Here is a 15544-nt window from a genome sequence, read left to right as displayed (position 1 = left end):
ATAGGTGGTGGTTCTCAAACATTTATACAAAGTATTTCTTTAGGATTGGATAGCAAGCTCTGATCGGATTACCAGCAGTCTTTGGGAATTTAAAATTGTGCCTCTGAAAGAAGACAATTGACGTTGTAATTACAGCAGTGAAAGCAGTTGGCCAGTGCCGACTATTTCAAAAGTGCATGAATTTGGGCTAACCAGTCATGCACTGACAAACTCTATGGCACAAAAGTACAAATTATAAAGAAGGACCTCAAGGACCGCAAGTCAACTAAACATGACCCTTGTGTAATTAAGGGCTAGGGCACTTGATTCCAATAACTTAAAATAGACGCGGTGGCCGTGACTCTCCAGAGCATCTGTGGAACTGACCACAGCTGCCACAGTTGGATTCCGCTAGCTTCGTCCGGTGATATGGTAAGTTGGCACAGGCAATGGACAGTTGGCTGGTTGCTAAGGACTCATGAAAAGCACTGTGTCCACGTTCAAACCGCAGTTCAACCTTTTTGGACAAGCTCCCTAAGTGACCTACTATTATAATTTAAAATCCCTTCACAACTTCCCCTGAATAAATGCACAGCTATTTGCCGGGAAATTGTGGGGAAAGGATTGACTCTCCCCACATTTTTACCGCAACTTATCAGGGAGGAGACTTGAGGTAACTCCTTACCTCGATGATGTTTGCAGGGGGGGCCATACACATGGACTTACTGTACATTCAGCATCACAGTAGCTCCATCGCGGACCATCCTCTACCCTTGCAGGAGGAGGCACTCAAGCAGTCACTATAAGATTGCTAGATACCGGTGTTACTCTGCATAGGTATTGGTAATCTGTGTAGTTTGCAGGCAGTTGACTCAACCCCCCACCTAATGTGGGTGGAGTCTACTACTGCATACCTTCCAGATTACCAATCTCCCACCCTCCTTCCCACAAAGCCTCGGCTGACAAGACTCTTTAACGTTTTGATACAGCACTCAGGATATCAATCATGCATCTCCTGTTGGTATTCGTTGTCTTTCCTCATCCTCTTGACTGAGTTCTTGTCCGGTAGGACTCGGGCATTTCTCTGGAGTTTGTTATCATGGTCTTTCATTGTTTTGATGGTATTTTGGTTATTGGCCTTGAACAATTCACTCAAGTTTCTCTTTGAGCTACAACGACTTGTTGAGTGTCATTGATCCAGGCTATGAATATCCCACAGGAGTCGGTGAAATATGCACTGAGAAGTCTTCCCTTGTTTGCCAAAGAACTCTTTGTGGGCCAGTTTGTTAGCCTCTTGAATAGTGAGGTTAAACACCTCGGAAGATTTCCTTTTGTCAGCCGGCGGAGCCTCGACATATTAATCTCCATGTGTGGCTACCCAGGGACTGTCTCGCCCTGATTGCCTCCTGTCAACCCGCCATCCACTTCAGACTTCCTATTCTCGTTGGCCCCTTTTTTTCAGTTTGGGCAACTGCTACGGCTCCTTCCAGGGTGCCTAAGCCACAGCGTGGTCTGCTTCATCGCTCCCCACGCTGTGCTGGAGGCTGCGCCGGTGACTATTTCGTTTTGCCTGTGTCTTCCAATTCTTAACCCATTGGCAACCACCTTCAAGGATTTGGAGGGTCTGGGGGGGACATAAAATCAGATGGATGGGTTCTCACCTCTCTTACGGCTACTGGTTAGAGTCCATGAGCCCCTCTTTGTCTGACATGGAATTCCGGCTGACTCCAATTTCAAAAGACTCAGCCAGTGACAGGCTATGGAGTCAGAAATATCTGCCCTTGTGGAAAAACATGCCATTCATCCGGTTTGACAAAGCCACACTCAAGAGGGCTTTATGTCCACTTATTTTCTTGTGCCAAAGAAAGAGTCCAGAAAGTGGCAACTGTTTCTCAATTCAAAACCTCTCAATATCTTCATCCGGCCCAAAAAATTCAGGATGGAGACACTTTGTACTATTCTACAATCAAATCCCACTCTGGCTTGGACAACATCGGTAGACCTTAAGGACCCCTACTTACACGTCCAATCCATGCAAGAGATGGCCAATTCCTTGTCTTCTTGTACGGCAGTTAGGTTTACGAGTTTCGTGCCCTTCCCTTTGGCCTTCCCACTGCTCCCAGGGTATTCACTTGGGTGGTTATAGCATTGGCTGCTCACTTATGACGCTCCAACGTCCTTACATTTCATTATTTCCATGATTGATTCATGAGTTGGGCGCACCAAGATCGAGCCCACCTCAGTGACTACCACCTGGGATTCCTGATCAACCATGACAAGTCCAGACTGATCCGGTCACAACTCCAATTTTTTGGGCGGCAGTTCTCGACTTGAGCCACAGCATTGTTACTCTCACCAACAAATGCGTGGAAAATCTCATCTGGTGTGTTGCTTTGTTTCAGGTTCATCATCAAGTGAATGCCCGTGCATGGCTTCATCTTCTTGGGCTGATGGCCAGTGTCATCAACCTTCTTCCTTTGCGGCCTCTCCAGCCTCTCTTTCTTTAAAACAAGGTGGGATTCCCTCGACCACCAAGTCCTGCTGTAGGATCTGTTTTTTTATCACCTGTCTTGGTAGTCAGCTAGGGCCAATCTCACTGTTCTGCCTGAACACGAGATGGTCATCATGACCGACGCCACAAATTTCTTTTTGGAAGCCATCTTCCTCTGCATCAGGTTTCTAATCAATAGGACCCATCCCTCGCATTCTCCCACTTGAATGTACTCGAGCTTCAGGCAATCGTCGAGGCCCTCATCCACCTTCAACCTGTGGTAATAGGCAAGATGGTTCTAGTTTGGTCAGACAATGCGACTGCTATTTCCTACGTCAATCACTTGGGGGGGACACTTTTCCCACTTTCTGTGTCCTCGCCTGGCAGGTATTTCACTGGGCCATGCGACATTCTGTTTGGGTTCTTGCTGAAAACATTCCTGGGGTACGGAACGTCCTTGCTGATGTCTTTTCCCAGGGCACAGTTTACCCAACAGAATAGACACTTCAGCCGGAGGTGGTTCAAGCTGTCTTCCTCTCAATCGACTGACCTCTCTTTGCATCTTACCTAAATGCTCAGGTTCCAACATTCTGCAGCCATTACCCACATCCACAGGCCTGGGCATGCGACGCCATGTGCATTTTTTGGGAGGTGCTTCTGGCTTAGGCCTTCCCTCCAATATCACTTATTCTGATGGCGCTTTCGATAGAATGAGACAATGGCCGCGTCCTCATTGCCCCGTTCTGGCTGAGGCAGGCATGGTTTCCTCGCCTAGTCAGGCTCTTGGTCGATGCTCCTCTACTCCTGACTCCATGTCTGGACTTACTCTTTCAGCCCGGTCTTTTCTATTTTATCCGGACCTGTCTCATCTGCTCCTATCGTGTTGAATGTTCTCCAACGCTCCTTTGAGCAGGCAAGCCTTTGCCAAGACTCTCCCGCCTTGACTGCCAGAGGCCGACGTCAGTCCAATAGGAAAATCTATTACAGCCGAGTACAACATTTTGGCTCATGGTGCCAGGGAGCTTTCTGTGGATTTGACCTAAGTATCTCTTTTGGTCATAACGAACTTTGTCATGTACCTCTTTAACTCCTGTCTCCTGGTTTTCACAATTTGAAACTACCATTCGGCAATAGTAGCAATCTATTGTGGCTTTTCTGATGGCTCTTCAGTTTCTAACAAGTCAGTGATCCACCACCTCTGAGGAATGTTCATCAAACACCCTCTATCTTAGCGACTTGTTTCTTCATGGTGCTTGGGTGATGTTCTCCGGCTCCTGGCCGGCCCTCCCTTTGAGCCAGCGAGACAGGCTTCCCTCCTTACTTAAGTATCTAGCTTGCATTCCTACTGGCTGTTGCTCCTTCTGCTTGGGGCTGTAGAATTAGGGCCCTCTCTGTAGCTGATGGCCACATCTGAGTGGAGCCACCTGATGTGTGTCTAGTTTGGTAGTAAGGCTTCCTCACTAAAAATCAGACTCCCTCCTTGCAGCCTCCTTACATCACTCTTTTGGCAATTCAGTTGTTGGTAACCGCCTGTTTCGATAAACTTTGGTGTCCTGTCAGCATGCTGAAGTGTCATCCAAGGGCCAGTCTCACAGCGGTTCATCACATCCACCAGACCCTATTGCCCGGCTTCCAGTGACACGATTGCAAGGTAGATGATTTCACCTATTAAATTTGCTAATATTGACTGTCCTACGTAATAGCCCAAATGACCAATGTTAAGGACATATTTGCGCTCATGATGTCCAGGCCGTTTCTTCTTTCTGGGCTTATTTCAAGGGGGATTCAGTAATATGTATTTGTAAAGCTGCATGTTGGAACCACACTTATGAACTGGTGGCATTTCCCTGCTCAGGGTCTCATTGCAGTGGCTCCACTGCCGGCCTTGCACTACCCTTGCAAGAGGATACACTCAAGCAGTCCTTCTGGTGGGTTTGGATTGTGTTCTTCCTATTCTGATATTGTGCCTTACTATTGCAATGTGTATATTTATTTTTACATTGCAATAGTAATGCAACTATTGCTTTCACCTTGGTCCTCCCGTTGCCTCCCTGGTTGTGGCTGGGGTGTTGGTGGTGTATCCTCGCCTTCCCATCATCCTTGGGTTGAGTGCTACTCTGCATATGTGCTGGTATTCTGTGTAGGTTGCTGGCAGTAGACTCCCCCCCCCCACTAGTGGGTTGATGAGTCTGTTAGTGCATACCTATTACCAATTACCCTCCCCTCCTCCCTGCATGGCCTTGGCGCACTTTGCACAACGAAAAAGAGGGAAGATTCATGGGGCGGCTGCTTCGTGTAGTCGAGTGAGTAATCAAGAATTTAGTGAATGGAGTTCTGGTCTAGGAAATAATGTGTATGTATTGGCAATCTGGTAGGTGTGCAGTAGTAGACTCAACCCACTCTAGGTGGGGGAGAATTTTCGTCTTTAACACTTTTCTTTCTATCTGTAATGTTTTAACCCAACTGGACATGTACTTCAAGAGATATTACCCGATGACGTCATCATCACACAAGGTCGATGTTCGTCTATACACCTGATCCGCCTACCCACCGCTACTTGTAAGTAGGGCTTTTACAACAAATATGCCATGCTATAAGTAGGTTGGTATCATAGGATCGTAGGAGGACTATGTTCGCCACGCTTATAAGCATGGCATGAAAAGTGCCTTCACTTGCCACACACCAGAGAGCCACGGCACTAGTGCAAAAGCTAAAACTGGTCTAGCTTGCAAGTGTGGTGAACGTAGTCCATGCTACGATTCTATGATGCAAACTTACTCATAGCATGGCGTATTTGGTGTGCAACCCTACTTTTAAGTAGTCGTAGGTAGTCGGATCGGAGGTCTATAACATTTCCTTTCTATCTACAAGGTTTTGACCCAATCTGACATGGACCTCAGAAGATAAAAGGCTTTGAAGTTTGCACATATAACGTCCTGTCATGTGACACCTGATGACATAATTATGATGATTTTTTTTCCTGAACCCTCCCTAGCTGTTGGGCTAAGTGTGCACCTGGTATGAACTCAATACATTATAACAATACAATACAATAATTACATTTATGTAGCACTTTTACAAACTCGAAGTTGTTTCACAGCGGTTTACATCAAAATGAAAAAGAATAATGATGTTATAGTTGATTCAATTTCTGAATGAAAATTGCAGTTTTAAGATGTTTCTTAAAAAGAACCTCCAAAGAAGGAGACAGATGAATGAATCTAGAAAACTCGTTTCAGAGTCTAGGAGCTGCATATGCCTGGAAAGCCTTGTCACCAGCTGCGGTATATGTCAGAGGAACATGGAGCAGGGCACTGTCTGTATTAGAACGAAGACCACGACGCATAGACTGATGTGGAAGGATGAGAGACTTCATGTATTTCGGAGCTTTGTTTTTGATACTTTTGAAGACAATAGTAAGGATTTTGAATTTGATGCGTTGCATACGAGCCGTGAAGATCAACTTAGCAGCACGATTCTGAACTGTCTGAAGACATTGTAATAGAAACGAGTTGATTCCATACAGTGGTTATTAGCACAGTCAAGTCGGAACAACGCAATAGCTCGGATAGCATGCTTGCATACTTAAGTACTTATGTATGGCATAACGCATGCTATATTAGAAAGGTGGTAATGGAGTCTGCAACAGAGTAATGCAACATGTCGATCCATTTTAAGAGCTGAATCAAACTCGACACCAAGACTTTTAGTAGTGGATACTGGAAGATTGGAGATGTCTGATAGAGTGAGAGAGACATCTGACACATACTGTCGTGCCTGTGGACTTGATACTACTAGAAATTCAGTTTTGTCATAGTTGAGCTCAACATGTTAGAGACCATCCGTTTCTGGAGATGCTCAATGCAATTTGACAGGGCATGATTTACTGATTCAGTACTTCTAATTATCATCAAATGTGTACACTGAAACATCATCTGCATGCGAATGATAGCGTACACCTTCATACTGTCCGATTATGTTTGACAATGGTTGTGTGTACCTGCCGAAAAGTTGCTGTGTGATTATGGATCCTTGCGGAACACCATAATCGAGAGACCTCAGGGACAACAGTTCACAAGTAACTTTATATCTGCTTGTACGGCCCGACAGGTAAGAAGTGAACCACAACTGAGCAGTACCTGTGATGTTTAACACTCCACACATTCGACTGAGAAGGATTGTATGATCCAAGTCAAACACAGCTGAAAGATCCAGTAGAATATCAAAAGTCACACGTTTCATATCCATAGCCTGCAGGATATCATTCTTGATATTCAAAAGGGCCGTCTCTGAGTGAATTACAGTTCCATAAATGAACATTGATTTTATCATACCCCTCACTTTGAATGGGTAGCAAATTATCAAATGTAACACTTCTTCTAATGTGAGAAGAAGGCCTTCTACAAGAACTTAAAAGTACAGGGGTTGTACTGTCATTCTCTTGACTGCATACGTGCTCATCCTGTAGGTACTCCTTCCCCTGAATATTGTCAGTTCGTTCTCAAATGTGCCATCCACCTCTCCTGCCTTTCCTGTGACGTATGCCCAACACCTTGGTGGGAGTATAAGTATCAGGGAAAAGATGGTGGGTCCCATAGCTATAGCGAAGAGAGTACAAGGCTTGTCTAGTATAGCACATGTTACACATGCTAGATCCAGTGACAAGAGGGCTTGGCTTGACAGCACAAGGCATTGAGGAAGTGCGCTCATTAATGGTCACTCTATTCATCAAAAGTCGGACAAGAAGCTCATCTATTGTCAATGGTGTAAAGTGAACAATAGCAGCTCTCTCAGCTATATGCACTGTACAGTACCAATACAGTATATCAAATAGAGCAGCAAGACAGTCCAAACTTGAGCAGAAAACATTTTGATTTTACTTCAGTGCAGAATATCAAAATTGTCTTGCAGGTTGACAGTAACAAACAAACAAAACCACATGACGCTGACTCTGAGTGACGAAAATCTGAAAATACTACTTAATCAACAACTAATTTGGGGAGCAATATGGCAGCAGCACGACAGCGCCCATTACAACATTTAGGATCAATAATAGTGCCAAAGTCTGGCTGTTGCAAAACGTATACAAATCTATGGGGACTACAACCTGACAAATAGTTCCCGAAAATTTGCCTGTAATTATCTTGTAGCAATTATCACAATAAGATTTGAAGAAAAATGTGCTTGGCATACAAGTAGTATGTACTATATGACATTTAATGTTAAAATTAATCTTAAGTACAATAAAAGTGAACATTATTTTATTGCGAAAAGAGCACAGGATAGGCTTTATTGGGATTTTAAAATCTGTTTTGTCTTTTTACGTTCCATACAAAGCGATTTGATTTCAGCACCACTTGTCTGGAAACAATCTAACCTGCAGAGTGCAGTGTAGACTTGGAATGGATGCCTGTGCACTGTTTAAGTATAGGCATATATTGCATGTCCATGTATGTAGAAGCTAATGCACAGTGTGCGAATAAGATTTTACGGTAGTCGAATATCGTAACGTTTTTTAATTGTTGGCACTTTATCTGTGTGAAAAAAATAGACCAGTTATACACTTGGTGCAGTGGACTCCAATCATCTATCATCTAATAGACAATTCACACGGTGTACTTCAAACAGTTGATTTTTTTGACAGAATTTTGAAGAATAATGGGACTTTTTATTGTAACTTCTGGTCTGATGACACATACCCATTCACACATGTGGAATGGGTATCATCAAACAAACCAATTCCTAAGCGATTCTGACACAGACAAATATTCAAACTTCATTTTTGCACAACTTACAAGCTGTCGCCAGAGGGTGCCTGAGAATTACATGTACATGACGTCATTGGTAGATGTTTTGAAAAATACTATATCACAGACACTAACACCATTTAAAACAAGTTGATATTTATTACCACTTTTAAACACTAAGCCACTTCCTGTTCTAGCCTATCTCAACTTGAAGGAAAGATCACATGATTTGCCCCACACAAGATGAAATGAAGACTGCAGTTTACCCTACCACTTGCTGCAAACATAATGTTGCTGGGGGCCATAGTTGATTTTATATGGATTTTGTTTTGATTTAACATATCAAAATTTGAGAGCTTGTGAGCCAATGACATCATCTTGATGTCATTAATTGAGAACATTCTTGGTATATATGACTTGGTTTTATGTAACTTTGATAAAGCTTCAATATTGCAGAGTGACCAAAAATGCCCATGAAAAAACATTCAGAAGAAAAAGAATGCCTTTTGCAGAAAATTTAAATAAAAGGCAAAAATCAGAAGATAAAGAGTGCAAAAATGTACAAAAATGCCTTTTTCCCAAAAGTGTGACAAAGCCAAAGATTAAAAAAAGTCAGAGAAAAAAAAAGAGACTTTTTTTGGAAATTGCAAAAAACCCCAAAAAAACTAACAAGCAAGGCATAACAGGTGCTTTTGACCTTTAAAAGTACCAGTTTTCCCATGGCCTCGAGTTGTTGGTAAATTTACCTTAATCTAAGATGCCTCTGCGACAATGTAGTACTATGGATTCTTGGAAATCTCTCATCGATCAGTGAAGTAAGTTCTTTCGTCAACTTGTGTCCATTACATTGTGAATAAGTGCATGATTATGTTCATGACCACACTTTTGCATCAGTTCACATGTCAATGGAAGTTTAAAATACTGTAACGCGAATGTCTGGTGACCCTTTAAACTCTAGAGGAATGGCAGTGGGGTTGACTGGTGATGCGTTTAATTAGGTTTCGGGTTAGGTCCGGGAGTTTGGAAACCGGGGGCCGTCAAATGTGTCAAGTCAGGGGATATGAAACTAAGGGGGTATTGGGGTAACTGTCAGGAGATTGACAACGTGTTTTTAGTGAGTAAATTATGTTGTAGAAAGTGGGAAACTGAACTAATAAGACTGCCATGATGGAAAAAGGGGGGAGAGTATAAGGGGGGGGACAATATCCGGAGTATGATAAAGATTAGTAAATGGAAGAAAGGTTCAAGTGGGTATTGTGGACCATTGGTTTGCATCTTTGTGCTAAGATGGTGTTTTCAAGACTGTGGAAAATAGGGGAGGGAATTAAATAATGTCAGAATCGGGAAAAATTGGTCAGTCTAAGCCGAGCTGCTGAGGAGTTCAGATTGGATCGACTAGCACAACTTTGGCACCGGGATTTAGTTAATGTGTGGACGATTGTGACCAAACTGTTAAGTTCATCTTGGATTGTGCATAAGGATTGGGTACTGACGGGACGGTTGTAGTTAATTCATGTGAGTACATGAACTGGTATTCTACCTTTACTTAATTTTGCGACAGTGCATCTCGGCAGGGCAAGGGGGTGCGCGATGGGTCCTCATGCCTCCTCCTTGTTTACATTAGTTTGTTAGGGTACCTCACACATTGAGGAAGCGAGTGAAAGTGAATAAACCCGCTAGAAGTAGACGGTATCACACATATCTTTGCCGGGCGTGCCATTTCGTTCAGTGACCCTTGTCTTTGGTGTAACGGGCGGTATATTTCAGCCCAAACGGATCCAGGCCCTGGCCAAATCACGTGCGAGTGGCGCCGCGACCGGGCTGAGTGGCCCGGCGAGCCAAGGGTTCGCGGACTACGGAGGGGAAACCGCCACAATACCTTCTCAGGAAATTACATCTGGAAATTCAGGTTTTACTTCTACTTCAGGTTTTACTTCGGAAATCATAGTTTTATTGACAAGTATTCTCTTGCTACGTAGCTCAGAAATGGCAGCCATGTTGGCCAGGCACATGCACAGCTAGGACAGGACCATTATGCTTCTAAAATGATTATGAGATCTCAATATTTGTTGTTAACCACTTCGTGCCGGGGCATTTTTCAACGTTGATGATGCTGGGCTGGCATGACCATCATTTATTCCGTTTTCAAAATCCTTCAAAAATTAATCATTCCATTTAACGGTCGTTCATAGCCGCGCAGAGTAATCTGTAGGCACTACTCTAAGTTGACAGGTGACCTTCATTGACGCCCGAGTATTTCAGCCAGGCCTGCAGCCTTGTAAACAGAGCCCAGATTGTGCGGTGTTATACAACTGTCTTTTGTTCACGAACCTGGCTCAGTGCACTGCTGACCTCTTTTCAATAGGGGCCAGATTAGCGTGCAGCGGTGCTGTGTGGCTCATCGCTGCGGTGGTGGAGCGCTTTTGTCCCTGGTGGTAATCCGCTTGCTCTCAATGCCCCAAACCCTGGTATACGGTTTCAAAATAACGCTGGATTATCACCACTTTTGAGAGTGAAAAATGCCTGTAATGCCCAGCAGCCTGGTCTTTTGTTCGGAGTACGGTCTTTTGTGACAGGGCCCTGTTTCCTTTGTCCGAGTTTGGAGACCCCGGCCACGCATATAAACCATACGGCTCCGATTTTGGAGTCCCCGGCTGGTAGTGGTTAATAGTCTCTTTTGGTAAATAAATTTAGCTTCCAATTGTTCCATTTTACTCTTTTTCTTGCATGTGTTTTTTTCCCCTGTTTCAGTTTACAATGCATTTGTTGAATTTGCTTCAGTAAGATTTTACCTGCTTTAACCATTTCCTGCCGGGCTATTCATCCATGTTGATTCTGCTGAGTCAGCTGATTTTTCATTTTTGTCTGTTTTCAAAATTCTTTAAAAAATTCATAACTTCATTCACTTGACCCACACCCACATTTACATCCACACAAATGACTCTGTGGTATCTCCTCTAATCTGACAGACTATATGTTTTGGCACCTGAGTATCTCAGCCAGGCCTGCCACCTTGTAAAAGAGCCCAGATTGTGCAGTGTAATGTAATTTTCTTTTGTTCCCGAAATCAGCACAGTGCACTGCTGCCGTTTTTTCAATAGGGGCCAGATTAGCGTGCAGCAGTATTGTATTGCTTATCACTAGAGCACCGGAGTGCTGTCCCCCGTGGTAATCTGCTCGTGCTGAATGTCACAAACAGTGGTATAATCTTTCAAAACAATGACAGATTTCCCCCGCTATTGACAACTGAAAATGTTCTGAATTCCCAGCAGCTCTTTCTTTTATTACAAGCACAGTCTTTTGTTACAAAGCCCACCTTTGTCCAATTTCGGGCACCCAGTCTGTGCATTTAAAGCCAACGTCTCCTGAAACAGGGCTCCCTGGCAGCAAGTGGTTAAATATTGGCCATTATTCAGACTCTTACAGCATCTGTACACCCCAGGCACAAAACTGGGTGCCTGTTAATGGATAGAGTATTTAATTTGAAACAAATTTCTAAATGGTCAGTCAACCATTGTTACAGAAGAGAACAAACTTTCTATTTTCGTGAAAGCAACTTCATTTTATGTAGGTGGAAATATTTCACTGATTGACTGAGGTTGTTTTCTTTCTTTCAAGTAAGATATTCAAGAATTTTTCAGCAGTCCCACTTTTGGGATTTCACCAACAGTGTAACCTACCGTAAACACCATTCCATTTAATTTTTCTTCATTTTTAAATATTTCACAGGGTTCAGGTATAAAGGATATTGGTCGACCTGAAAGATTTCAAGATTTCCTTGAGGCCTTAATGGCTTTCCTGGGCCATCCAAGCATGCATTTGTGTTCCATGATTGTGCCTCTTCTGTCAGCATTCTTCCGTCATGATCAGATCTCCAGAGATGAAAGCCTTCTTGGATTAGTGCCGCAGATATTGCAGATATTAATTGCAAAACTACAGAAGGTATGTTTTTTAGTCTTTATTTATGATCAAAACAAGACAAGCAAATCTTGACGGATGGAAAGAGCAATTCCCAGCATTAGTTGTGAGAATTTCCCTGGGAATCTTATATTAACTCAGTTTAGACTACAGCCAGCGGATGTGGTATCTCCATAACAATAATGCCATTGATGAGATTGAAAGTGTTCAGTGTCTTACTTCACGTATGATCCAAAAACAGAAGATGGAAATGAGTTACATGTTTGTTCACCGGCTTAATTTTCTGAGCTGGTTTCCTCTTGCATTACATGAAGTGCAGCATGTAAGCTCTGCTCCAAGGTTTGGTTTAGGTTCAGTTTTAACACTGTTGGGAAGTTTTTGTAGAACTTCATTTTGGTTCGGGTATGGACATGTATACATGTACACATGTACAATGCACACTGAAACACTGAATGGTGCGATACAAATGTATCATTGTACTTCCATGTATTAAATACATAATTCAAGCAGTAAACCTCCCTATCCACCAGCAACTTTGATTTTAACACAATCTTTTTCTAAACTGGTTTCCAAAAGTTTATTTCGGAGTTAAAATTAATTCCATAAAAGATATGGTGCAGACATGTGACATTTTTCACTGACCAAAAGATGATGTAATTTGAACCATGCATAGGATATGTAAAACAGAAGAAAATGAAAAGCATGCTTAAATGATAGTTCCCTATTTTACAGAATATAATATCAAATAAGATTTTGAGCAAATCGTGTCTTGGTTATCAAATACCATCTTGTATTAAAGCCAAACATTCGAACTGACCAGCTTGGTTTGGTTGAATAGGTTGGCTTTCCAAGGTCCCTTTGAACTTGAAGGGCAATTTACATGTAATGGCTGGATTATCTCCCTTAACCACTTCGGGCCGGGGCATTTTTCAACGTTGAGGATGCTGGGCCGGCATAACTATCATTTTTTCCGTTTTCAAAATCCTTCAACAATTCATCATTCCATTCAACAGTCGTTTATAGCCGCACGGAGTAATCTTCAGGCACTACTCTAAGTTGACAGGTGACCTTCATTGACGCCCGAATATTTCAGCCAGGCCTGCAGCCTTGTAAACAGAGCCCAGATTGTGCGGTGTTGTACAACTGTCTTTTGTTCACAAACCTGGCTCAGTGCACTGCTGACCTCTTTTCAATAGGGGCCAGATTAGCATGCAGCGGTGCTGTGTGGCTCATCGCTGCGGTGGTGGAGAGCTTTTGTCCCCGGTGGTAATCCGCTTGCTCTAAATACCCCAAACCCTGGTATACGGTTTCAAAATAACGCTGGATTATCACCACTTTTGAGAGTGAAAAATGCCTGTAATGCCCAGCAGCCTGGTCTTTTGTTCAGAGTACGGTCTTTTGTTACAGGGCCCTGTTTCCTTTGTCCGAGTTCAGAGACCCCGGCCACACATATAAACCATACGGCTCCGATTTCGGAGTCCCCGGCTGGTAGTGGTTAATAGCCATCTTTGCCAACCATGATACTTGGGTTTCTGGGCTCCATTGATATCAGATAGGAAGAAACTGTAACGTATTTGATAAAGATGTGTTGTAATGTTGAATATTATTTTCCCTGTAATATTTAAGACTGAACTATCAGTAATTTGATGTATATATTTTTGGCTAAATTGTCTTGTTTTTTCATGCCCCACCCTGACAAAGTTGAAGGGACACACTGTTTCTGCCTTTCCTTCCATGTGTGTGCAGGTGTGGCATATGTAGTGTAGACCTCTGCAGGAAAGAAGTCCATATAAATTATAATGTAGGGTGTGATGGCATTGTGTGGACTTGCACACGTCCACACAATGTTTTCCCCTCTCTGAAAAACAGTTTCAGAGACATTTTTGGGTCAAGGTTATCTGTGGCAAATTTGAAGAGGAACAGTCAAAAATGAAGGGATTAAATGAAAACTTACATGTTTGAAATTTAATCCAATTCTATGAGAAAGGGCGAGTGAGAGATTACGTGGGATTTCAGCCATGCGCATATGCAGTCATATTTGAAAACCAGGATATAAGGTCAGATGAAAAACCTTATCCCAGTTACCACTGAAGAGATCAATGAGAAATGGTAGGGAAATAGGGCGGGAGAGGAGGGCACATAATCTCTCGCTCTCCCTTTCTCATAAAATTGGGATTAAATTTCAAACAGGTATGTTCTCATTTAATTCCTTCATTTTATTTCGAAGTCTCACGAGAGATTCCGTCAGATGTTGAAAGGCATCTCGCCGCATATCCAGTATGGAGTCTGTGTAGGGAGATTTTTCCAGAACGTTAACTAACTTTGATATAAGAAAACACTTCACAAAGCCAAGTTCATGTGATTTTGTGGTACATTAGTGTTTTGATACAGCCATTAAACCCCAACATGAGGTTTTCATCTGTACCAAACTGTTAGAAAAAATACAGCTTTTCTAAAATGTCAAGCTTGAAAGTAAATGTAGCTTCTTCATTAACTTGCACTAAACATTGATGACAACTGTCTTTAACCCCTTCACGGTGGGATTATTTTTACCGCGACTGCTGGGCTGTGGTATGCCCAGTATGCAAGCTCTGTCCAGCAGCAGGTCCCATTGAACCAGCAGCTGCATGGTGAATAGACATGATAGGCTGTATGTTTGGTATGCACTATTCCTTGTGAAGGACTGTCTTGTGTCAACGCTAGCCGACAGACAAAATCTATTGATGCCTGAGTATTTCAGGCCCTGCCGCCTTGTAAAAAGAGCCCAGATTGTGCGGTGTTATATAACTTTCTTTTGTTCACAAACCTGGCTCAGTGTGCTGCTAACCTCTTTTCATTGGGGGCCAGATTAGCATGCAGCGGTGCTGTGTGGCTCATTGCTGCGGTGGTGGAGTGCTTTTGTCCCTGGTGGTAATCCGCTTGCTCTAAATGCCCCAAATCTCCACTTTTGAGAGTGAAAAAATGTCGGTAATTTCCAGCAGCCTGGTCTTTTGTTCTGAGTACAGTCTTTTGTTACTAGGCCCTGTTCCCTTTGTTAGAGTTTGGAGACCGCGGCCATGCATATAAAGCATACGTGTCCGGATCCGGAATCCCCAACAGGAAGTGGTTAACTACCTATCCGGGCTCCTATCAAGCCTTGGTCACCGTATACTTGTTTGGCATTCGCTGCCAACTAAAACACTTGTATTTTAAGCATTGCCTTCTGTAATATATACCGGTATCAATCAAGCTAGTCCGAGATAAGACATGAACAAATATAGTACATGCTGGGTTACAAGATAACTGGAATCACAAAATACACGTCCAGTATTTGATGAAGCTAAAGGGGCCAATATTTGCCACCTCGCCAATGGTTACGACATACATCATCAGCAATGAACCATGGTTATGCTCATGAATTACCCTAGGG

General features: G+C 43.0%; 1 protein-coding gene across 3 annotated transcripts in view; it reads left to right on the top strand.

The window, feature by feature from the left end:
• The window catches only part of xpo5 (exportin 5), a 357136-nt gene that overhangs the window by 140476 nt on the left and 201116 nt on the right, over positions 1–15544 (top strand). For all 3 annotated transcript variants that reach the window (XM_022232992.2, XM_022232990.2, XM_022232991.2), the window contains exon 10: positions 11947–12159. In XM_022232992.2, the coding sequence (XP_022088684.2) occupies positions 11947–12159 (213 nt within the window). The remainder of the gene's footprint in view (positions 1–11946; positions 12160–15544) is intronic.

The sequence above is a fragment of the Acanthaster planci genome, linkage group LG01, assembly GCF_054643075.1.
Source record: "Acanthaster planci isolate LZ-2023a linkage group LG01, COTS_SCS, whole genome shotgun sequence".
In the NCBI taxonomy this organism is placed as follows: domain Eukaryota; kingdom Metazoa; phylum Echinodermata; class Asteroidea; order Valvatida; family Acanthasteridae; genus Acanthaster; species Acanthaster planci.
This window is presented reverse-complemented; position numbering and strand designations above follow the sequence as displayed.